This window comes from Anolis sagrei, chromosome 1 (assembly GCF_037176765.1).
Source record: "Anolis sagrei isolate rAnoSag1 chromosome 1, rAnoSag1.mat, whole genome shotgun sequence".
NCBI lineage: Eukaryota > Metazoa > Chordata > Lepidosauria > Squamata > Dactyloidae > Anolis > Anolis sagrei.
The window spans coordinates 239,067,873-239,093,001 of record NC_090021.1 but is presented as its reverse complement, the minus strand read 5'-3'; the positions used below and the strand labels follow the sequence as shown (position 1 = coordinate 239,093,001).

At 39.5% G+C, this 25,129-nt stretch overlaps 1 protein-coding gene across 1 annotated transcript; it reads right to left on the bottom strand.

Annotated features, from left to right (window-relative positions):
- On the bottom strand, positions 1–24,059 carry TESMIN (testis expressed metallothionein like protein). The gene is given in 11 exon segments (XM_067466333.1): positions 1–277; positions 1,219–1,394; positions 2,018–2,155; positions 4,212–4,323; positions 8,808–8,879; positions 9,333–9,406; positions 10,259–10,335; positions 14,927–15,083; positions 17,106–17,267; positions 19,370–19,525; positions 23,871–24,059. Coding segments are annotated over 11 exon segments (1,509 nt in total). The 3' UTR covers positions 1–81.
- Positions 24,060–25,129: the final 1,070 nt, after the last annotated feature.

Here is a 25,129-nt window from a genome sequence, read left to right as displayed (position 1 = left end):
ATTTTTATAAACATTACCAACATCAAATGCAATTACTAAGCAACCCTTTAGATCATATTGTGGATTGGTAACTGAGATGCTTTATTCAACTTTCAGTCCTTTAGATTTAAATTCAGAGTGAAGAATCTGTGATAAGCATCTCCCAAATTCTTCTAAGATCATTCGTTCTGCTAAACAAACAGAGTAAGCTTCTTTTTCTGCCTCTTCAGCTTGTGCCAGGAGACAGGCACATGTTGCCTCCACCACTTCCCATGATATACATGTATTAGATTGCCTACTGGAACAAAAACAAAAACAAAGAGAATGAGAGAGGGGATGGATGGATGCAAAAATAGTTTCCATTGCATTCAGTAATATGCTGTTGTGTTCAAGTCTGACTTATGGCAAACCTAAGGCAAACCAACATGGGATTTTCTTGTCAAGACTTATTCAAAGGGAGGTTTGTCATTTCCTCCCTCTCAGCCTACGAGAGAGCGTGAATGGCACAAGGTCACCCTGGGGGTTTCCATGACTCAGTGGGGATTCAAACCCAGATCTCCAGGAACCTAGTTCAACACCTAAACCACTATGGCATGTTGGCTCTCAGTAATACTAGTATACTCAAGTGTTGAGTTAAATGTTTGGAGACAAATGTATCAAGGAACCAGATTCATCTCTGCACAGATACATAGTGGTCAAGAACAGTTTGTAACAAACAGCAGGAACAGCATGTTTAACCCTTCCAACTGCAACACACACCCCTTCCCCCAATTAGGAAATACTAGCAGGAAAAGTAGGTAGACTAGAAAGAGGGTTCAGGATAACAAACAAATTAGGGTTAAACATCCTTCTTCTGCCCTTCATATACTGGCACAAAAGAGCTAACAGAATAATAATAATAACAATAATAATAATAACAATAATAATAATAATAATAATAATAATAATAATAATCTTTATTTATACCCCGCCACCATCTCCCCGATGGGGACTCGGAGTGGCTTATAATTGTACCTCTGCAACAGTGTAATGCTGAAACAAGTAATCAAAGTCAGTCTGAATACCTTCAGATAAAATGAAACAGGGAATAACAGACAGAGGTTGAAAGGACCCAAGAGCTAGAGTGAAGGGTTTGCCATCATGATCAAATTTCTTATATGCTTAATAGTGATCTATCTATTTAAAGATATATGTCTTAGAAAACGTATGGGTATTACGCAGGTAATCCTTAATAATTACCTGTCTTTTCTGGGATTTGACCATATTTCTAAATTAGAAAATGATACAGCATCATTTTCTTCATGACTTTTAATCTCCATATCGTTCGGCATATTGATTAGTGTTTTTCGCTCTGGGCTTTCTTCATAATTTTTGCAGCCAACACATTTACAGATAGATGAACACATAATTTTAGCCTACAAAATTGAAAAAAAATCATGAAGAGATCATATTTTAAAATTCAAATACAAAAGTGATGTATGTCTCTACATAACTCCTTGTCTATCCATAAGAGGGCTTGTTGATGCTCCTTTCTCAGGATGCTGAGATGGTCTTATGAATGTGTTGGTGAGCATCATTTTAAAAAATCCTCAAGAGTAGTAAGCAAACTATTTCTTTATTAATAGTATAAACAAATAAGACCTGTGACACGATCTTGCATTGCGATAGTGTTTCTAGTCAGGACCTTAACTATCCCCTCTTCTAGGATACTGCATGCCAACAAACCTCAACAGTGTGTCCTTATTTTCTACCTACTGAGTCCCTCTCAGTCTGCACTGGACTATGTTATGGATGTCTGTTTTGTAGAATCTTGTGGCTTATCCTGTAACATATATTGTTCCCATTCCTACATTTGTCACTAAAAAGGCCATAAGGCCATTTACCTTTCTATACTTATACACTGACCAGAATTATACCACACATTTGTTAATGAATTAGGGTAGGTCCTAATTTCTGAGTATTTTCCCATTCTGTGCCCACACTCCCCTCTAATACTATGTTTTTATGAAGCTGGATGAGAAAATTTTATTCAACAAACCTCAAAGCATTCACAGTAATTCTTTAAGCACCCCGAACGCTTACAGTTACATCCTTTGTTATGTCTGGGCTTGATATCTCCAAGTTTTCCTTTTCCAATCTTTGGCAGAAAAGCTTCTGGGTTTCTGTCAAGACAAGCCTAAAATAAAACATTTTATTTATATACAAGACAAGAACTTTGATCTGCATAAAATAAAAAGTTCAGCTCATATCTTCTAAACTGTGCTCTTACTGACATGTAATTATGTTTTAGATTGCAAAGGATGCTGCTGATCACATGAACTCTCTGGCCCCTTCAACACTGCCCAGGATCTGATCCCAGGATCTATTTATCCAAATTATGTCAGTGGAGACTCATATAATCGTTTGAAGCAGATAATCTGGGATCAGATCCTGGGCTATAGAGCAGTGTAGAAGGGGCTTTGTTGCACTGAATAAAATATGCTTATAGCAGTAGGCCTACAATTTATGTGCCTACTATAGGTAAGGTAAAGATTTTCCCCTGACATTAAGTCCAGTTGTGTCTGACTTTGGGGTGTGATGCTCATCTCAGTTTCTAACCCAAAGAGCTGGCATTGTCCATAGACACCTCCAAGGTTCTGTGGCCGACATGACTGCATGGAACGCTCTTACCTTCCCGCAGAAGCGGTACCTATTGATCTAGTCACATTTGCATGTTTTCGAACTGCTAGGTTGGCAGAAGCTGAGCCTAACAGCAGGAGCTCACGCTGCTCCCCGGACTCAAACCTGCGGCCTTTCGGTCAACAAGCTCAGCAGCTCAGTGGTTTAACCCACTGTGCCACCGGGGTCTCCAGTACTTACTATATATATGTACTATATATGTATATACTATATATATACTACTATATATGTGCCTACTATACAGTCATATATTTTATAACTGTATACAAAATTTAATAATTTTTGGCATGCAGGATCCATAATAAAATGAAGGAGTTTGGCATGTGTAGGTATGTGTTTAACTTTTATATTGTGTGATTTCTTGTGGGTACTTTGTATTTGTTACATGTCTTATTCAGTTTGTATTTTCTTTAGCTTTTACTTAATAACAAAAGATTACCTAAAAATGCTTCCAAGTCAGTTTTTTTAACAGCTCTCCATTTTTTTCTTATTATTTGCGTTAGAGTGATTAAAACAAAATGGATCTATGCCTTCTTTTTAGCATGATGAATGGAACTAGTGAGGCAGGCATATCTACTCCAACAATTTCTCTCTGTTTTACTGTTCAAAATGCTAAGTAGGGGATTCTACTAAGCTGTCACTTAGCTTGCCTACTGAGAGCAGACATACACAGCTACAGTAGGATCGACTAGAGTAGAATCCAATTCTTTACCAGTATCAAGTTTATTGCATGGTTCACTGCAGGCACATTTGTGCAACCTGAAACCAAAAGTCTGTGTTTCTCCATCCCTCCTTCACCAATCTCCCAGTGCCAATGCTGTTAAAAATTTCCAGCAAGGCAAAGGTGAGGAAGAAAAGGGGACCTGGGCAGGTTTTGAAAGACTGCATAAAATACACACAGTCCTATATCCCAGACTATCAAGATAGAAAATTCCACATTATCTGAGTGTGGACTCAGGGCCCTTCCACACAACCATATAACCCAGAATATCAAGGCAGAAAATGCCACAGTATCTGCTTTAAGCGGGGTTATCCCAGCGGTGTGGAAGGGACCTCAGATAACCCACTTCGAAGCAGATACTGTGGGATTTTCAGCCTTGATATTCTGGGATATAGGGCTATGTGGAGGGTCCTACGGCTTTTTAAAAAAACTAAAGCCCCTTCTACACTGCATATAAATTCCAGATTATCTATTCCGAACTGGCAGTGTAGGATCAGATAATCCAGTTGAAAGCAGATCACATGGATTATCTACTTTGATAATCTGGTTTATATGGCACTGTATAAGGGGCCTAAATTGTACCGATATTAAGATGTTCCTGTACTATCATTTCAACATATTTTTATTTTTATAATTCTAGTGGATTATGTAGTTTAAAGTTGCACTGATTCAAAAGGAGACTTTTATGAGGAAAGTGAGTATGCTTAATCAACATTTTTTGACTGAAGAATAAGAAATGATCGGCATATGCTTTCAAAATAACATAGTAGACTAATAAATTTAAAGAACAGAATGAGTCATTTTGGGGCAAAGATTAGAAAATAGGGCATACTTATATTACCTTAATGGCATTAAACCGTTCTATTTCATGTTGTGGATTATTGTAACAATTATTACAGTTGCAGTTATAGCAGAAATCACCATTGGCAAAGCAATCACAGTACCTGTATTTAACCAAAAAAAGGATACAACATATATTTTATAATTCATTCATTTCTAGTTAAGGCCCCTTCTACACTGCCAAATAAAATCCAGATTATCTGCTTTGAACTGGATTATATGGCAGTGTAGACTCAAATAATCCAGTTCCGAACAGATAAAGTGGATTATCCCCTTTGATAATATGGATTATACAGCACTATAGAAGTGGCCTAAAGGATTATGAAACTGTGATACTAAGTATATGTACTAAAGAGAAAAGGTTAGAGAAGACAATTATGCTGGGGAAAATGGAAGGAAAAAGGATGAGGGGCCGACCAAGGACAAAATGGATGGATGGTATCCTTGAAGTAACTGGCTTAACTTTGAAGGAGCTTGGGGTGGCAACGGCCAACAAGGAGCTCTGGTATTGGCTGGTCCATGAGGTCACAAAGAGTCGGAAGCGACTGAATGAATAAACAACAACAATTATATGTGCTACCATGTATCTCTAGAAAGATAGGACGTTAAGGTTGACACAATATATATTTTTTCAGGAAAACCACAATTCCTGCTAAATGGTCCTGGGATAAATATTGTACTTCATATATAATGAGATATTAATAACCCTGTACCAAATTAAAAGATACCTTTCATATGATAGTATTGATGGAAGATGGCCGAATCCATATTTCACATTTCTCCAACTAAATAGTTTTGGTGGGAGCTCTTTGACCTTCATCAGTGTTCCGTGTATTATATTATCACTGTTATTCCTATTGTTATTAAATATTTCTAGTAAAATAACTAAGTAAAACTTACATATGCGGGTTAAAACAATTAAAAACAGGTAATTTAAATAAACTCAAAGCACTTGAACAAGTTAAAACAGGCTGAGAAAGTTATAACAGTTTCAAACCAGCTGTACATGCATTTTGACATAAACAGGTCCAAAAGACTTTAGCAAGCAGCCACAATTTTACTAGGTGTCTAAATGAAGACTATCTTATTATCCAAAAACAATGACATGCACTTGAGAGCTTAGGAAGGTGCGGAGCTACTCGATCTTTTATGGAAGCACAGAAGGCTATTCCATTCTAGAAAATGCCCAATATGTATGTGTAAGGTTTCTATGACACTATAACTATGGCAATCTTATTGCATTCCTCTTCTACACAGGTAATTGTACTACAGAATGATCTTGGTATTACTTTTAAAAGTGTTTTAATGTTCTGTTAAGTGCAGAATTTATTAAGTCAGTCAATGCTTTCTTTCAACATGTACTTGAAATTCAATTTGTTATTGCTAATTAATGAAAGCCAAACAAATTAATGAAAGCCAAACAGATGTTGAACACTTTCAACATGTATTTACATAGAAAAGCAATATGCATGGTTTATTTTTAATTATCCCAATGTTGGGATAAAGTAAGAAAAATAATGTTTAAGATCTATGCTTTTGACATGAGTATGAACTACAGTAGACTCTCAATTAGTTGGAAATCAAGCAACTAGAACTTTTAAGTAACTAGATTTTTTTTGAAATATATTTTAAATAAAAATTGAATCACGTCTAATTCAGTAAAACTATTTTGCATTAATATGCATTAAGTTTGTCGTTGTCTTAATCTTCTTCCAATTACTGGATTTCAATATTAAAATAAAGTGAATGCAGAGTTTAGTATAGTATGAGATACGGTATTAGTTAGGCCTATTTTTAATAGTAATAGTAATAATAGTTTTATTTCTTGGCCACCTGTCCTCACAGCTCAAGGTGGGTTACTGCATTACTAAATCATAAACAAACACAAAATCATTTTAAAATACTCCTTAAATACACATATTAAAGGATGCCTCCATAAAATACTTATCAAAATACACACACACAGACAAGCCATACAGTGGAATTTAAAATTCACCATTAAAACTGGATAGGCTTGCCGGAAGAGATAGGTCTTTACTTGTATCTTAAATTCCGACAGCTCATTGAGTTGTTGGAGCTCTACCAGAGGGCTGATGAAAAGGTCCTCTGGGTGGTGGTTGCCAGCCAGTTTGTGACTAGTTGGAATAACTTCCCCCCAGAGAACCTAAGTGTGCAAGGCAGATTGTACAGGAGAAGGCGATTCTGTAGGTAACCTGGACCCAAACCATGTAGGACTTTAAAGATAAAAATCAACACCTTGTACTTTGCCTGGAAACTAATCAGCAGCCAGTGGAGTGAATTTAGGATTGATGTAACATGCTCACTCCCCCTCAGAAGACCTACAAGCCACTCTAAATGCCTTTGGAGAAGCATACAAAAAGCTTGGCCTTTTACTGAAAATCGAGAAAACCAAAGTGTTCTTTCAACGGGCACCAACCAATCCCTCTGCAATACCAGAAACACAGCTTGATGATGTAACATTAGAAAATGTTGACCATTTTCACTATCTTGGCAGCCACCTCTCCACAAAAATCAACATCGACACTAAAATACAACACCGCCTGAGCTCTGTGAATGCAGCATTTTTCTGAATGGAGCAGAGAGTGTTTGAGGATCAGGACATTCATAGGGAGACCAAGATGTTCTTTATAAAGTTATTGTTCTCCAAACCCTGAGAAACATGGACTGTCTACAGACATCACACTCAACTCCTGGAACAATTCCATCAGGGTTGCCTCTGAAAAATCCTGCAAAAAATCTTGGGAAGACAGGCGAGCAAATGTCAGCATGCTGGAAGAAGCAAAGACCACCAACAATTATCCTCCAGCATCAACTCTGTTGGACAGGCCATGTTGTCCGAATGCCTGATCACCATCTCCCAAAGCAGTTACTCTACTCTCAACTGAAAAATGGAAAATGGAAGATTGTTAGACAGGAAAAGAGATTTAAAGTGAGCTTAAGGCCAACCTTTAAAACTGTAGCATGTATACAGAGAACTGAGAAGCACTGGCCCTTCAGTGCTCTAGCTGGAGGTCAGCTGTTACCAACAGTGCTGTGGAATTCAAAGAGGCATGAATGAAGGGCGAAAAGGAGAAACACGTCAAGAGAAAGGCACATCAAGTCAACCCTGACTGGGACCACTTTCCATCTGGAAACCAATGTCCTCACTGTGGAAGAGCATGTGGGTAAAGAATATGTCTCCACAGTCACCTATGGACCCATCAACAAAACTCTACTCTTGGAAGGTCATCTTACTCAGACACAGGTGATAGCCAAAGATGATGATGAATATGCTCACTCCTAGAAATTCCTGTAACCAATCTGGCAGCTGGAGTTTCTGAACTTGGTACAATGGTAGCCCAATGTTGAGGCACTGCAGAAGTCCAACCTTAAAGTTACCAGTGTGTGCATTACCATCTTCAGGTCCTCCAAATCTAAGAAAGGGTGCAGCTGGCGGATCAGCCGAAGCTGATAGTAAGCATTCCTGACCGTCACATCTACCTGGGCTGACATTTAGAGAGTTGCATCCAGGAGCACTCCCAAGCTACAAACAGTCTTTCAGGGGGAGTATAATCCCATCCAGGACTGGTTGACACACCTCTATTCCCAGATTAGGACCCTTGATGGCAAGCACCTGTTTTGTCTGGATTCAGTTTCAATTTGTCTTTCTTCATCTAGCCCATTACCTCCTCCAAGCATTCATTCAGAGGACACATGCTATCCTTAGCTGTAGCTGCTTTTGAAGGCATGGAGAAATATATTTGGGTGTCACCAGCATACTGATAACACCCCGCCCCATGCCTAAGGATGACCTCTCTCAAGGCTTTCATATAAATATTAAAAAGCATTGGGGATAGAATGGCACCATGTGGGATACCACATAGAAGCTCCTGTTTTGAAGGGCAGTTATCCCCACTGCTATCATCTGGAACTGGCCTGAGAGGGATGACCAGTACCACTGTAGCACAGTGTCTCCAATACCCAGCCCCCCCCCCATTCCAGAAGGACACTATGGTTGATGGTATTGAAGGCTGCTGAGAGGTCTAAAAGTACCAACACGGACACACTCCCCCTGTTGGTGTTGAGACGGAAATCATCCACTAAGGTGACCAAAGCATTCTCAACTCCATATGCTGCTCTGAAGCTGGTTTGAAATGAGTCAAGGAAGTATGTGTCATCCCAGACTGCTTGAAGTTGGAGCCTCAGCAGCTTGTCCACATCAACAGCACTCACCAATTGAAACTGATTCAGTGTAATTCCACTCACATAGTTGCTGGACACCTCATTGTTGTCTTCTGCTCCAATGACAGTGTCTGAGTTGGTTCTTATGCAAGATATTTTATCCATGAAGTGGGTGTTAAAAACATCACAGTGAGCTACTGAAGGTTCTAATAATGAGTTTGGAGGCGAGGGCACCTGGGTTAAGCCTCTCAGCACTCTGAACAACTCAGCTGGACAGGAATCTGCAGACGCAATGCATACAGAGAAGAAAGCTGCATATATTGCCATCTTATAGGACCAAACGTGCTCTCTGTACCATGTCTTGTCACATAAAAATCTGCATGGTGCCAGAAATGTATTTACTCACAATTTGAGACACTGTGACTTAGTACAGTTACAAGGCCTTTTTGACTTTGCATCCCAGGAACCACAAGGCAACCTAAATCATTGAGGGGAAAAATACATTAAAATTAGATACAGGTTTAAACTTAGATGCATAAAAGTGATCTGATGATGTGGTTTTTCCTCTTTCCCTCCTACTATTCCCTGAAATTGTTACTAAGAGGATCTAACCTGAGATACTTCAAATGTGAATTACCAACATATGGTAGAACAATTGGATGTTCCAAGAATTAATTCACTAATGTGGCTTAATTTTTACTTGCTATGCATTTTGCCAAGTCAGGAACTGAATATATATCTGACACGAACCATTGAGATATCTGTATAGTGTTAAATTCATCCTAAAATACTACGTCTGCAGAAATCTGAGATTTTGTAAAAATTATTTTCTGTATTGAAAACCACTGTAAACGACAGGAATTTTGCATTATTTTTTTTAGTATTGAAAAAAGGTTCTTATATTGACTCTAGTGATAGCTATTTTTCTTACCCAACTGCAGCCAATTTTGTTGATTCTTGAAAATTTGGATCTGAATGGCAGACATGTGTGGCTCCATTATCAAGCTGCTCAAATAAAAGTTAGAAATTATATTTTTATTAAATCACAATTTTAATACAAATTAAAAAGAAAACAATATAAAAATACATAAACACGAACAGACAAAATATTCATAAATCCTACTAATAAATGTAGGATAAATAAATGTAAATAAATGTAAATAAATAAATGTAGGATAATGTAATAAATGTAGGGATAAATTATACTTTAAACAGATATATTATACTTTAAACATATATATATATATATATATATATATATATATATAAAGAATTTTATCCTCAAATAGTCAAAAAATCTTTCTGAGTATTTTAGGAAGGCCTGATAAATGGTTTCAATGGATACACTTTATATATTTTCAAAGATACACAATAAATTATTTTCCATTTGCATAGTATAGTACTGTCATTTCCCCTTCCTCTAAACTTTTTCCTGCTACATTTTCCACTTTCTGTCTCTTCAGTATGTCTTTTGTGTTTTGTAATTTCATAGTACATGCCTTTTTTGGATTTTAAAAGTATTTTTGTCATTTTGTTCAGCTGTAACTTTTATGTTTCATAAACTGCTATTGAAGGTTATTTTATGGGGAATGCATGTTGCTTAAATTCTCAAAAATGGATATAAGAAGCATAATGAAAAAGAAAGCTACTTTTCAGCAGAACCATGAAGCTTAATTAAAAATATATAAACAAGACCTCGAGTGGCAACACAGAAATATGAGACAAGTTAAGCAGATCATGTTGGCGGTTAAAAATGTTTAAGTCATTTAGCAGAAAGGAAAAGAGTTAAAAGCATAAGGACTGTCAAACTGGAAAACACTTGCCTGAAGGAAAAGCTGGGGGGAGGAAGACACTTACCTCTTGTGCACATACATTCAGTTTACCCATAACTGGCAGAAACTGTCCCAGTACAGATGTTACAGAGTTACTTGCCTCTAATGAAGAAAATGGTTATTAAAGTGAGGTCATTCTAAGGCTTACTACCATTATTGTTGTTACTATTACAAATTTTGTTTCCCAACCAGGACTAAATCATGATTCAAGGTGGCTAAAATGAAAACAAGTATATTTCTAGATACATAACGTCAACAGTTCAGACAATTGAGTACAGAAATATTAATTATTCTGATTCTTTACTAGATAAATGGGTGTTTACTGAGTTTGGCATTTTTCCTATTACGTTATGCCCAGCCAAAAATATATCCCATTATTTAAAAAAAGAAAAAAGAAAGGATTTCTAAGCAAGGGACAGCCTATATTTCCAGATAGGCTTTTTAGAAAGATTCCTGGTTTCTATCATGGGGGATTATTGCCATTGAGCAGAGTACTGATTAGCTGGATTAATAATTTGAAGTGGCAATATTTCAATTACAATTAGCTTTCCATATCCACAGATTCAACTGTTCATGCCTTACGATGCAACCGAAGACCCATCTCTTCCAGCAGGTCTACCCGTTTCGTTTTCAGTTATGAATTTTAATCTGCATTTTATCAGTGGATTTCAGCTAGTATTTTAACTCTATGTATCTTGTTTTATGTATTTTAATAGTGTTTTATGTCTTATTTTGATGTTGTACTCTGCTTTGAGCAACAAAGAGAGGCTCATTTTTAATTTTTTTATTATAGCTGTTTTTATAGCTGTTTTTATTATAGCTGTTGTTGAAAAGTATTCTTGTTGTAGTAGAGTCTGTTAGCAACACTGCAACTGGTAGTAAGGGTGTTAGAAGAGGGAAAGGGAGTGCTCAAGAGTTAGATGAGGAGCTACAGAGGAAGAGGATCTGGGAGATACTTATGTTACCCACTGATGAAGATTCCTTCGAAGGGTTTTCTGAGAGTGAAATGAGTGAGTAGGAGGAAGGTGATACAGTGGATGTGAATAGGGGAACTAAGAGGGTTACTCGGGAGCAGGAATCGGATGAGGAGCAACAGTGGAAGAAGATTCGGGATATACTTACTGCTCCCACAGAAGAGGAGGATTTCATGGGTTTCTCTGGGAATGATGGGTCTGGGAGTGATGGGGATGAGGATGAATCACTGGATTGGACCAAGGTGCAAGAGGTTCGAGATGTGTTTTCTCAAGCAACATCTAGTGACACGTTTCCGGGGTTTTCTAGTGGAGGGGATTGGCAATCGGGAGATACTGTGGAATCTTGGGGAGAGCTAAGTCTTGACAAGAGGTGGAAGAGTTGAGGGGATGGGCGTCGGAGTTAAACAACTCTGGTAAAGGCAAAGGACTTTTTAAAATCTCATGCCTTCCGCTGGCAATGTAAGGAGGGAAGCAATGGGCATGACTAATCACAGCCATCTTTAACTATAGATTGTGAAGGCCAGGCCCCCAATGGTAGAGATTGCAAAAGGTCCTGCTGTTAAACTACATTTCCTATAATGCTTTCCTGCTCATTAGCCAAAACTGATTGACTGCACCTGTAAATAGTAATAAACGGATGAATGTGTCTTGAGGGTCCCCTCCAACTCAGCAGAGGAAGCAAGTGGATGTCAGGAGAGTTTGAATGGTTCTTTCTGCCCAGAAGAAGGGGGTCAGCCTAGATGTCTCTTGATGGGGTCTGTACTATGATTTTTGTATAGTTTTTTCAGGCTGTATGGCCATGTTCCATATATCATCAGTTGCAGTGTGCTATAAACACTGTTAATATGAAATTCTATCACTGTGCTTAGGGCTAGTATCAACCAGTATGGCATCACTAGGATCAGTATCACCCAGTAAAGGGAAGGCAAGTAGCCCTGATGGCTAGGAGTTCACATGGCTATAAATACTGGGAAGTCAGCCCTTCTTGATAACTTGGCGAGCTAAGCTGGCACTCTGCTGCTTTCCATCCCCACCACAAATCAGCCAGGTGCTACTGTTGCCACTCGAGCAGCAAGAAAGGTGAAACGCTTGTCCTGGATAGAAGGCTTCTTCCTCCCCCGCCATCATCCTAGCAAAAGAAGAACTCCCCATCGATTGCATTTGTTTGAAAAACATCATGGCACTGGGATGGTTCCTGGTTTGGTGCCAACGCTTTCAGAGAAAGGGAGAAAAGAGAAAGGAGAGAAGGGGAGACCCCATTCTGCCTTTCACTTATGCTACCTGGAGCAGATAGAGGGCGAGAGGAAGAGCCCCTTTGGGTCAACCATTTTAGTGTCAATTGGTGCCATCTGCAGTCTTTCTACCCCTCCTCATTGTTATGGCAGCCTGTGGCAAGGGACATTTTTCGCCGTTTTATTTCTGTTCACTATCTCAAATATATATGATTGTTCTGTACTAATGTTAGAAGGAAATGTTTATAACAGATATAATATGCAATTACAAGTAGCGTGTGCTGTTGTAGAGATGTTTGAGGGCATTTTAAATGCACATTTGGCATATTTTAATGGTTCCTTTGACACCTGACATTTTAAAAATGAAAACTCAGGAAAGATTCCTTCCTGTTCAATTTTCTACTTGTGTCATTATTCAAAGGGAAAACTATTGCATACATAATAATACTTGTAAGAAAATAATCGTGTAGGAAAAACACTTAGTGAAATGCTGTTACTATACTGACCATTTATATCTTGTAAGCTAATTATAACAGCAAATGTCTTTATCATTATCATTGATGAAACATTGACATCTTGTGGGCAGTTTGAGTAAATGTAGCAAGTTTGTTTTGTTTTTTTGCTTTCCATGGTTTTCAGTGTTTCTATATACTGCTTTATCCAAAATGTTGGAGACCAGAAATGTTTTGGATTTTGTGCTTTGGAATAGCTTTAAAGAGGTATTTTGGAGATGCGATCCAAATTGAAACACAAAATTCATCTATGTCACACATACTCTTCATACACATAGCCTGAAGATAAGTTTATACAATATATAATATTTTCTTGAAACAAACTTTGTGCACTTTGATCCATCAAAAAGCACATGTGTCACTATCTCAGCCACTTAAGTTGAAAGTTTTAGATTTTTGGAGCATTCTGGATTTCAGAATTCCAGGTAATGGTTGCTCAACGTGTAGTAATTTCATAAGAGTCTAAATGTGAAAAAAATCGCATCCCTCTACTTCTGCCTTCCAAATTTTACAAAGCACTTCAGCACAGGCAGGCATCTGCAATCCAATTCGCATTCTGATTTAGCCATGTGATGTGGTTAACATTTGGGGGTGATTGATACGTATTCAGGGGCTTATCCCTGACTCCCTCCCAACTTTGCTTGATGTGCTTAAAAACCTTTTCATAATAATAATAATAATAATAATAATAATAATAATAATAATAACAACTTTATTTTTATACCCTGCTTCCATCTCCCCGAAGGGCTGCAGTGCACTTTGGTGGTATGTATTATTTGGATGATGCAGTTTGAAGCTAGTTTCAAACTGTATTGAATGGTCAGTGTAGATGAGTTCCTAGTTAGGGCCTGAAGAGAAACTTCCCCATCTTTCCCACACCCTATTCTGCTTTGACCTAAGTCCATGGGATGTAGACAGGATACTGCTTGCCTCTGCATTTTAGTGGGATGCCTCTTTTTATTACCATTACTGGTTGAATGTTCACTACATTCTTATAAATAGTATTGGGATATTTCTAGAGTTAGTGTTCTATCCTCTGGAAGACTGAGCAAAAATGCATTGCCATCTCCAACAAAATGATTCTCACTTTGCACAGAACAGTAAAGAATATTAAAGAGAATGTAAGTGAACCCTCAGATTGAATGTTCTATTTCTCTAAGGTAAATAATAATAATAATAATAATAATAATAATAATAATAATTAGTAGTAGTAGTAGTAGTACCCCACCACCATCTCCCCAAAGGGACTCGGGGCTCCTAATAAAGCATTCCAACATACCGCACATAAAATAGAAAAAATTACATAGACATCCCCTGGTGGTGCAGTGGGTTCAACCACTGAGTTGCTGAACTTGCTGACCAAAAGGACAATGGCGGCTTTTCAGCCTAGAAATGAAGAAGAGCACCATTCCCCAGAGTCGGACTCAACTAGACTTAATATTAGGGGAAACCTTTACCAAAGTGATAAATACATGAACAGACATCCATAAAATATCACATAATAAAATTAAAATTCCAAATTCATAAGAAGCAGTCATTACTGTGGATAAAACTGTTTTCGATTAACAAACCCAGTACCGAAGTGTAGCTGCCAAGTTCTCAGACTAACCCTTGAAATCTACTCAAGATCAAAGATTTATTTTAAAAACCATGTTTTTAGATTGGATCGGAAAGCTTGAAGAGAATGAGCTAACCTAATCTCTCTAGGAAGGCCATTCCAGAGCTGGGGGGGCCACCACTGAGAAGGCCCTCTCTCTCATCCCTACCAACCATACTTCAGTAGTTGTGAGACCAAGAGAAGGGCTTCCCCCGCAGATCTTAGAGCCTGCTGAGATCCTGGGTGCCAACAATGCTCATATACAGTAACTGTTTTGTGACCTGAACCTATTTTGACTTCACATGCAATAGGTTCCTCTGCCTTTGATCTACATAGAAAGTTAGAAATTAGCAAAATGTTAAATGATTAGAATAATACCTGATATATTGTCTTTATTTTCCAGAATTGCAATACCTGGCTGGAGATACTTTTGCTGCTCTTGATTGTGAGGAACCAAATGCACTGCTTTCAACTCTCTTGTTTCAGTATTGTTGATGCAGAATATATGAGTGCCACTTTTCAGTTGACAGATTATCTGGAATGTAAAAAGAATTATGATTTATTTCAATAGTTTTCATTTTCAATACAGCAAAATTATTTATGTAAATGAGTTCTTAATAAAATGAACAGTTTTATTACAGTTTATAAAGCTCAAGGCCAGTATTTGCTTATTGTTGAGAGAATTGACATGCATAATGCATGTCAGCATTATGCACCCTTACTAGAGAGTAAGAGCCATAGAACATCAAGAAGAGTCTTACTACTAAATAAGTTTGTTTGAGATTTTGATCTTATGCACTACAGGACTTAAAAGATGTATTTAAGTGCTTACATATGTGGGAGAGAAACATGGGAGGAAAAGGTAAACCTAGGCCCCATGCTCTTGCATGCAACTCCCAACTCAACGTTCACTGCTACTGTAGAACTTCCCCACCTCTACTCAAAATAGAACTTTCTTACTGTTTGTGTGACACCATCCAGAGAAGGTTATTCTATAAAATATCTCTCCGTTCCACTGGATTAAAAACAGACATTCAGTGGGATCAGTAAGAGACAATAATTATCTGGATCCGGCACAGTCTGGTTTCAGACCGGGGCATGGTACCGAGACGGTCCTGGTCGCCTTAGTGGATGATCTGCGCCGGGAGCTAGACAGGGGGAGTGTGTCCCTGTTGGTGCTCCTGGACCTCTCAGCGGCCTTCGATACCGTCGACCACGGTATCCTTCTGGGGCGCCTTGCGGAAATGGGTCTTGGGGGCATTGCTTTGCAGTGGCTCCAGTCATTTCTGGAGGGCCGCACCCAGAAGGTGTTATTGGGGGACTCCTGTTCCACACCACAACCTTTGACTTGTGGGGTGCCACAGGGTTCCATACTGTCCCCCATGCTGTTTAATATCTACATGAAGCCGCTGGGTGAGATCATCCGGAGTTTCGGGGTGCGGTGTCATCTGTACGCAGATGATGTCCAACTCTGTCACTCCTTCCCACCTGCTACTAAGGAGGCTGTCGAGGTCCTGAACCGGTGCCTGGCCGCTGTAACGGTCTGGATGAGGGCGAACAAACTGAAACTAAATCCAGACAAGACAGAGGTACTCCTGGTCAGTCGCAAGGCCGAACGGGGTATAGGGTTACAGCCTGTGCTGGACGGGGTCGCACTCCCCTTGAAGGCGCAGGTTCGCAGCTTGGGTGTGACCCTGGACTCATCGTTGAGCCTGGATCCCCAGGTTTCAGCGGTGACCAGGGGAGCATTTGCACAGCTCAGGCTCGTGCGCCAGCTGCGCCCGTATCTCGGGAAGTCTGACTTGGCCACGGTGGTACACGCTCTTGTCACATCCCGCCTGGATTACTGCAACGCTCTCTACGTGGGGCTGCCCTTGAAGACGGCCCGGAAGCTTCAGCTGGTTCAGCGCGCGGCAGCCATGTTACTAACTGGAGCGGGTGGCAGGGAGCATACAACGCCCTTGTTGTCCCAGCTCCACTGGCTGCCGATTTGCTACCGGACCCAATTCAAGGTGCTGGTTTTGGCCTACAAAGCCCTAAACGGTTCCGGCCCAAAATACCTTTCCGACCGCATCTTGGCCTACGAGCCCACGAGGACCTTGAGATCGTCTGGGGAGGCCCTTCTCTCGATCCCGCCTGCGTCACAGGCACGGCTGGCGGGGACGAGGGAGAGGGCCTTCTCGGTGGTGGCCCCCCGGCTGTGGAACACTCTCCCTGCTTACATCAGACAGGCGCCCTCCCTCATGTCCTTTCGGAGAAGCCTTAAGACATGGCTGTTCGAGAGGGCATTTAATTAAGTGCTAAATAACAAAGCAATACGGTAATGAGAACTGGAATGGAACAAGGAATATGAGATTGGCTATGATTCCACTAAGAGACGAAGCGGATTTTTAGTGTAGTCTGTAATTTGTGTATTGTTTATATGTTGTTGAAAATGGCTTTTGTAATTGTCTTCTATGTGTACTGTACACCGCCATGAGTCGCCCTTATGGGCTGAGAATGGCGGTTAATAAGTGCATCAAATAATAAATAATAATAATAAAATAATAATAATTACCATTTGAGGACTGGAATAATTTTTCTGAGAACAGGTGGGTGCTTCTTCTATCACATTTTGTGAAACTGGTAGGTTGTGGCTGTTTTCTTCACTATCTGAATTTTGAAAAACTTCTTCTGATTTATTAGTTGTAATACTAACAATTGCGTCTTTGACTTCAGTCTGAAATATAAAGAAGTTTATGTTAAAGGGTGGATATTTTTTCACTGGAAGAAGAAGTGGAAAATAAACTTGTTTGAATAGTACATTTATAATAGGAAAATTAAATTGATATGTAGAATTGGCAATGTATACTGCCATTTTACAGCTATTTAAAAAAAATATTCAGTATATTTTACAGACTAATAAAGAAAACATAAGGAAAGAATCTAAAAGCAATATGTTGCACTATCTTGAGTTTTAATAAATTAGAAAAACATAACTTTCAACTCTATTGATTTTTAGGATAACATAAAGGAGTAATTATTTAAACTTTTATATCTATTTCCTAGAAACAGAATTATTTCTAAGAATATCAAGGAGCCCTCTTTAATCATACCCCTTTAGTCCAGCATCCTCTTAGATAGATGCTTCCAGGAAGCCTATAACGAGGTGCACGGCAGGTTGTCACTGAAAGACTCAGCCATGCTGCAGTTTTTATTAGATGATTATTTACTCAATTAATATAATTTGTCAAAAAGGATTTGGTGAAACTCTCAAAGCTTCACTATTAAGATCATAAAAAGAAAATGCTTAGTGGGGTCATTGACTGTAGTTTTCTATAAAGAGCAGCAAACCCCTTGTCAGCAAAGGCTAGCTATGGTGATATGCTTACAGTGTGGTCACAACTCTTTAGCAAAACATATCAAATAACTTGTAAAACAGAACCTCGGAAGATGCCAGACACAGATGAAGGCAAAACGTCAGATGAGAATGCTACTGGGACATGGCCATACAACCCGTAAAACAGTTCAAAACACTGAAAACCAAGACTATCAGTTTGTTATAACTTTTCTATTCAGTGTTGATTATTTCTGTCTCATTTTCTATTCTTTTTTAGTATCAATTTTTTGAACATTTTGTTATTAAGGCACACATTCCTCCTTTGGAGGCTAGCACAAAATCAAAAACAAGATTGTTTTGTAAAATTACTTGTCTCATTTTTAACATTTCCTTTCTAATCATATTGAATTCTGCTAGAGTAGAATTTTGTTTATCAATGTGACACCATCTACTGTTTACAATATTCCTGGATAAACTGGTTAAGATCTGTTGAATTAGGGATTCTTCAACATTGCACCTGGTGAGGAAGATATGAAGGAAAGAAGTGTGGGAGCTGATTCTGCATCTGTGTCAAGATCCCTCTTTTTGAGCTCATTTTTGTTCCTCCTCTTTGTGTGATTAGATGGAATTGTCATATCATCAGATCGCTAAAGTTTTGTAAGTGGGCTTCATTCTGTTTTCAGTGTTTGTTTTATCTAGATCACAAATACATGTGGAGTAGTTAATTGATGTCAACAATGCTGCTGTTATTGTTTCTGGATCAGGTTGTCTTGAATTTATGGGTTATTTTTTCTCTATATGTCTCATAGCCATGTGATTTTCTCTGTAATGTCCTTGATATCTCTTTTCATGTGCCATATCTGTCACAGTATGATATTTACCATCCCTTGCTTCCATACCTGTAATGGTGACTAAAATAGTATCCACCCCAATCATAAGTTCCCTGAATTCTGAGGATGAGATGTGCAATGAAATGTCCTGGAAATTCCGAACACTATTTTTGTGGTAAAACCTTTCCTGAAAAATATATTCTCATGTTCAGAGACACTGTGAAAATGAGTGTGTATTTTGACAACTCTGGGTAATTTTGCTGGCAGTGGCTGTGCTTAGTGTCTTTGGAACTATTTCGTTATGTAAGGTCTGGTAGTTATAATCTTGGACTTCTAAGGCACTTGATGAAGCCCTTCAGCAAGCCTTATGAAGAAATTCTGTAGTCTTAGGATAAGATGATAGCTATGTCCTACTTTGGTCCTTGCATGTTTGTACATGTATAGTATTTCTATTCCTCCGTTCAATTAAAATACACAGAAATAGTAAAAAAATCAAATCAAAATAAATATGATAATGATATAAATTTTTAAATAAAGTGTCGTTATAGTTCTTTGTACAGCAATTGAAGTCCATCAAGGGGTCATAGGAAAAAATAGTTCAACTCATAGGTGCTCCAACTCATAGGTCCTAACAAAGTAGTAATATTAGGAAAAAATAAAATGTATACTTACAAGTTCATCACAGACAGAAGCACCATCTTGAGATAAAGCACTGGTACCATTGCAGGTTTCTATTATGCAAAACAAAATAGAAAAATTATGGAAATAGAAAAATATGTAGGTAATATTACATTTTTGTAGTTCTTCACTGGCTAAGGCTAGCAGTTTCTAGTTAACATAAGCTGGTGTATGAAATTTTAAGCTTGTTGACAAAGGAGGTATCTATCCAGTGCCTCCCTGTGCAATGTTCCTATTCAGCTCCAACTGATGACATGAAACCCATCTCTGCAGTCAATTAGTTGCTAGTGGTGGCGGGGAGAATGAATTCCAGACATGATCCAGCTGCAGTTTTATAGTCAGGGCAGAGGAAAAAGGAGGAGGAGGACGGTCAGTGAGTACAGTGCGAGTTTGAGAAAGTAACAAGTCTTTCTTCCTGGTTGGAAAACTGCAATCAGATGGTGCCTGTATTAGCTCACCTATAACACATTGAAGCACTTTGCTTAATAAGATGTCCACTGCCTTGTTGAGGAATACATATAAAATGCAGCCATACATACACCTATGTTTTTTGCATTTATAAAGGGGAAAATGGAGTAGCCATGGCTGGAAATACAGCAAAGTATTGTGATACTCAGTGCTCACCCAAACATCTCTTCGATTTACTGAGGATGTGTGTGGCAATAATGTGGTCACAATGGACCACAAAAATGTGAGCTGAAGAAGATTTTTTGCCTGAGTAGTCAACAGCTGTGCCAGTAACACAATAATCACAATGATGATATATGACACTGGAGGGATGCCTGCAAACTCAGAGAAAGCACTTTTATATGAAGCAGTACTATAATTAAACTCTCCTATGTAGGGATTTAAAAAGAAGAAAAATCTCAGCAGATATGAACACTTACACATTCATATTTCAAAGACACTTACCACCAGAGTCACTTGGTAATGGCTGTAACATTGTAGAATTATTAACAGTTCCTTTGATTTGGTCATAAGAAGCACAGCTATTTGCAACTGCAGTTGGAATTAATAGTGGTCTCAATAATACCTAGGAAAGAAAACATACTATTGAAAACTAATAGTTAAAACTATTTATAATGTAATACAAATAAATATTTAGATTTCTATTCCATATCAGCTTTTTTTGCAGTGGTTTCCGAATGCTATTCCTCCAAGTGTTTTGGACATCAACTCTCAGAAGATCCAGGCAGCTTGGCTGTAAGTCAGGAATTCTGAGATGACGTCCAAACATTTGGAGAAACTGAGTTTGGGAACCATGCCTTAGTGAAAAGTGCTTCTTTTCACTAAGGCACTTTTTTTACAAGCCACAATATCTAGTTTTCATTAAACTTTCTCTCCCTCACTTGTGAAAGCCATATCACACACCTTTTTCTGCATCATATCCCATTCTATTGGAGATCATTTTATGGGGGGACGGGAGTTTGAAGGAGTAAAACCGTTTCCTCTTGTTTTCCTATTATTCCCCCCGCCCATGTGGCTGTTGTGGAAACAGCACTCATTCATGAAATGGGAACTGGGGAGGTGGAATTACCAGCAGAAACAGGGGAAATCTTGAGTCCCCATAGGGAGAAAGGTGGGATATAAAATAAATAATAGTAATAATAATAATAATAATAATAATAATGCCAGCATAGTGATCTTGTTTGTTGTGTACTAATCTTGTTGTATCTAATAATGATGATGATGATTATGATGATGATGGGCATTGCTCCTTTCACACTTTTTATAAGCAGGCCTTTGTTTAATGCCTATACTGTAATTCGTTTTACCTTAGATGGGAGAGCCAGCCCTCTTTCCCAGTGATGGAATAACAAAGCTCTAGATAATCATATATACCATCAGTTTTGAAAACAAAAAGAAAAATGCACCAGCCTGAGTAGAAAGGATTCCTTCGCCACAACTGCAGAAAAGACAGGAGATTCCATCTGAACATGAAGAAGAACTTCCTGACTGTGAGAGCCGTTCAGCAGTGGAACTCTCTGCCCCGGAGTGTGGTGGAGGCTCCTTCTTTGGAAGCTTTTAAACAGGGGCTGGATGGCCATCTGTCAGGGGTGATTTGAATGCAATATTCCTGCTTCTTGGCAGGGAGTTGGACTGGATGGCCCATGAGGTCTCTTCCAACTCTTTGATCCTATGAAAGGCATCTTCATGCTAAGTACTAGTGTTCCGTTTTCTCGCAGTGTGAGAAGGCAATCCTTATATTGGGATCTAGAATCATAGAGTTGGAAGAGACTTCGCGGGCCATCCAGTCCAACCCCCTTTTGGCCTCTGTCTGGATAATGGAACAGTACCCAATTACCTAAGATTTACCTAAGTACCTAAAAGTTTCCCCAGATACAGCAGTACAGAGTTCCTGAGAAATTAAAAGATACATTGAAATAGGTTGAACACATTCCAGTACATTGAATGATACATTGAATTGCTTTGGAAATGGTATCATGAGGCAGTAATTCTTTATCCCATCAAGGGGACTGAGCTTCTTTACGGTATTGGCCGGTTGCCTCCTTGGCATAAGACTCTCAGAAATGACCCACATTTTGCCTGGTGCCTGGAAAGCGAGTCCAAGTTGAAAAAAGAAACAAAATTAAATATAAAGATTGAAGAGAAAACAGCATGGTGTGACTGACTGGACTTTTAGAAGTGTCTTAATTTGGAAAGAAAAGAAATACACTCCAACATCTGGAAGGTCATTGTTATCCACTCCTGCTTTAAGATGCCACAAGACAGTGTTATGAAATATCCTAGAAAGGAAATGGCTTAAATTACACAAGATGTTTGAAGCTTCAGCAACTCTCATTTTGTTCATGTTAACATAGAAAGATAGGGAATAATAAGTAATTATTGCTCCCTGATGGCAATAGCTATAACATAAGGCTGAGATTCATGTACCCAAACAACTAGTTAAGAACGGGGCTGAGACAAAAGGAATGAGAGAAATATACCCATAGGAAATTAGAGAAATCTACCCATCCTGATTTACCATGGGGAAAAGGTATTTCCACTGAAGCTTTCTCACAAATCCTTGTTTCCACAACAAGCCAAATTTTTCAAAATCCAATTATCAGAGGGACAGAAATTGATTTTTTTTGTGTGTCAGGAGCGACTTGAGAAACTGCAAGTCGCTTCTGGTGTGAGAGAATTGGCCATCTGCAAGGATGTTGCCCAGGGGACGCCCAGATGTTTCACCATCCTGTGGGAGGCTTCTCTCATGTCCTCGCATGAGAAGCTGGAGCTGACAGACAAGAGTTCACCCAGTTCCCTGGATTTGAACCGCTGACCTTTCAGTCAGCAGTCATGACGGCACAAGGGTTTAACCCATTGCACCACCAGGTGCTCCTAGAAAGTGAGGTGAAATCTTCTGAACAGAGGCACAGACAGTAAAAAAAAAAAAACTACAGAAGTGTTAAACCTATCAGTAATATATAATACTGATATTGTACTATGCTAATAATATAATATATTGTATGAAAATATATCTTGTAAGCCGCTCTGAGTCCCCTTCGGGGTGAGAAGGGCGGCATACAAATGCCACAAATTAATTAATTAATTAAATAAATAAATTCTCTATGCTATCCAAAGCTAATATATATGGAAAAGAAAAACACAGGATCGTATATTTTGGCAAATGGTTGATTTGGCTGAAGCCCAAAGGACTGGATCGATGACAAATCAGATAGAATAATATAAATGTATGTATATGTGTATAAGTATATATTATATATGTGTGCGCGTGCACCTGCCTATATGTATGTGTGTGTATGTGGCTGGGGTTACACCTAAAATGTATCTGTTCTGACTTAAAAGAGTCAAATTCAGCTTAGAAACATACCTACAGAAACTTTTTTGTAATTTGGGCACTGCCTGCACATTATTCCACTGCAGCTCTCACCAGTCCCTGGACAGAAAACCTGTGGTGAGGAAGGCTGGGAGTTGCAATCTATATGTTGAAGGCCATATGACTGTCACCCACACCTGCAGCTATAGAAGTTGTTTGATACTTGCCAGGTGTATCTGACATTGACACCTCATGAGGAACCTCATATTTGACAAGAGCACTTCCCATCCTAGCTTGCCAAATTTCATGGCCACACAGCACCAGTGGCATTTGTGCAGTTGTTGTTTCAGAGTTGACAGTAATTGGAAGACTAATTCCGTCCCAGTTCTGAAATGTTTAAGCGGCTGAGAGGGGAAAGGAAGGGATCTGAGGCTGCTAGAAAGGGTGGGAGTTGAAGTCCAAAACACCTGGAGGGCCCAAGTTTGCCCATACCTGATTTACACTGTGGAATGAATGTAATCTGACTCCACTTTAACTTCCATGGCTCAATGCTATGGAATATTAAGAGCTGTATATTTTGGTGAGGTACTAGCAGTCTTTGGCTGAGCAGGCTGAACCACAAATCGCAGGAATCCGTGGCAGTTCAGGTGATGACAAGCTGCATGAATTCAGGTGCACCCGAGCATATCCTGACAGGGTTGTTCACTCCCTCACCTTCCCCCTCCACCGTTTCCCGCCTTTTCTTTTCCCTTCTGGGCAGGCGTCGCGCGCAGGAGCCGTTAGGGGGCGGGGCCGGGGTGCAGCAGATTGCGGCTGAGGCACAAACCGCCGGGGGCACGCGCCGCTTTTCAGGGACGGCGTTCCCTCGGGGAGAGGGGAGCTGGCACGCGCTGCACGCCCCATTCCCCCCTCCTGCTCGCGCGCGTATGTCTCTGTGTTCCTTACTCTTGCCAATTTTGTGTGTGTGCTTTGAGGAAAACATTTTACACAAACAGAAAAAACGCCTCAGCAAGTTGTCCAGGCGACTGAGGGGTAAAAGGAAAGGGCCTGAGGCTGGGTTGCTGTAGTTTTTCGGGCTGTATAGCCATATTCCAGAAGTATTCCCCCCTGACGTCTCACCTGCATCTATGGCAGGCATTCTCAGGTTGAGAGGTCTGTTGGAAACTAGGAAAATGGGATTTATATATCTTTGGAATATCCAGGGTGGGAGAAAGAACTCTTGACTGCTGGAGGTGCGTGTGAATGTTTCAATTGGCCACTTTGATCAGCATTGAATGGCCTAGGAGTTTCATGGGGTGGCTTCTTACTGCCTGGGGGCATCCTTTGTTGAGAGGTGATTAGCTGTCCCTGATTGTGAGGCTGTTAGGAATTGTGGGAGTTGAAGTCCAAAACACCTGGAGGGAGGGCTGAAGTTTGCCCATGCTTGGTCCTCCTCTCCCAGACCATTACTGCTTGTGACATGGCAAGGTCTAGAACATACCACAGAAGATCTAGAACGTACTACAGAATGAAACTAACCAAAACTAACAAAATGAAGTTCAACAGGGACAAATGCAAGATACTCCACTTTGGCAGGAAAAAACGAAATGCAAAGATACAAAATGGGGGACAATGCCTGGCTCGAGAGCAGTACTTGTGAAAAAGATCTTGGAGTCCTCGTGGACAACAAGTTAAACGTGAGCCAACAATGTAATGTAGCGGCAAAAAAAGCCAATGGGATTTTGGCCTGCATTAATAGGAGCATAGTGTCTAGATGTAGGGAAGTAATGCTACCCCTCTATTCCGCTTTGGTTAGACCACACCTGGAATATTGTGTCCAATTCTGGGCACCACAATTGAAGAGACATATTGACAAGCTGGAATGTGTCCAGAGGAGGGCAACTAAAATGATCAAGGGTCTGGAGAACAAGCCCTATGAGGAGCGGCTTAAGGAGCTGGGCATGTTTAGCCTGAAGAAGAGAAGGCTGAGAGGA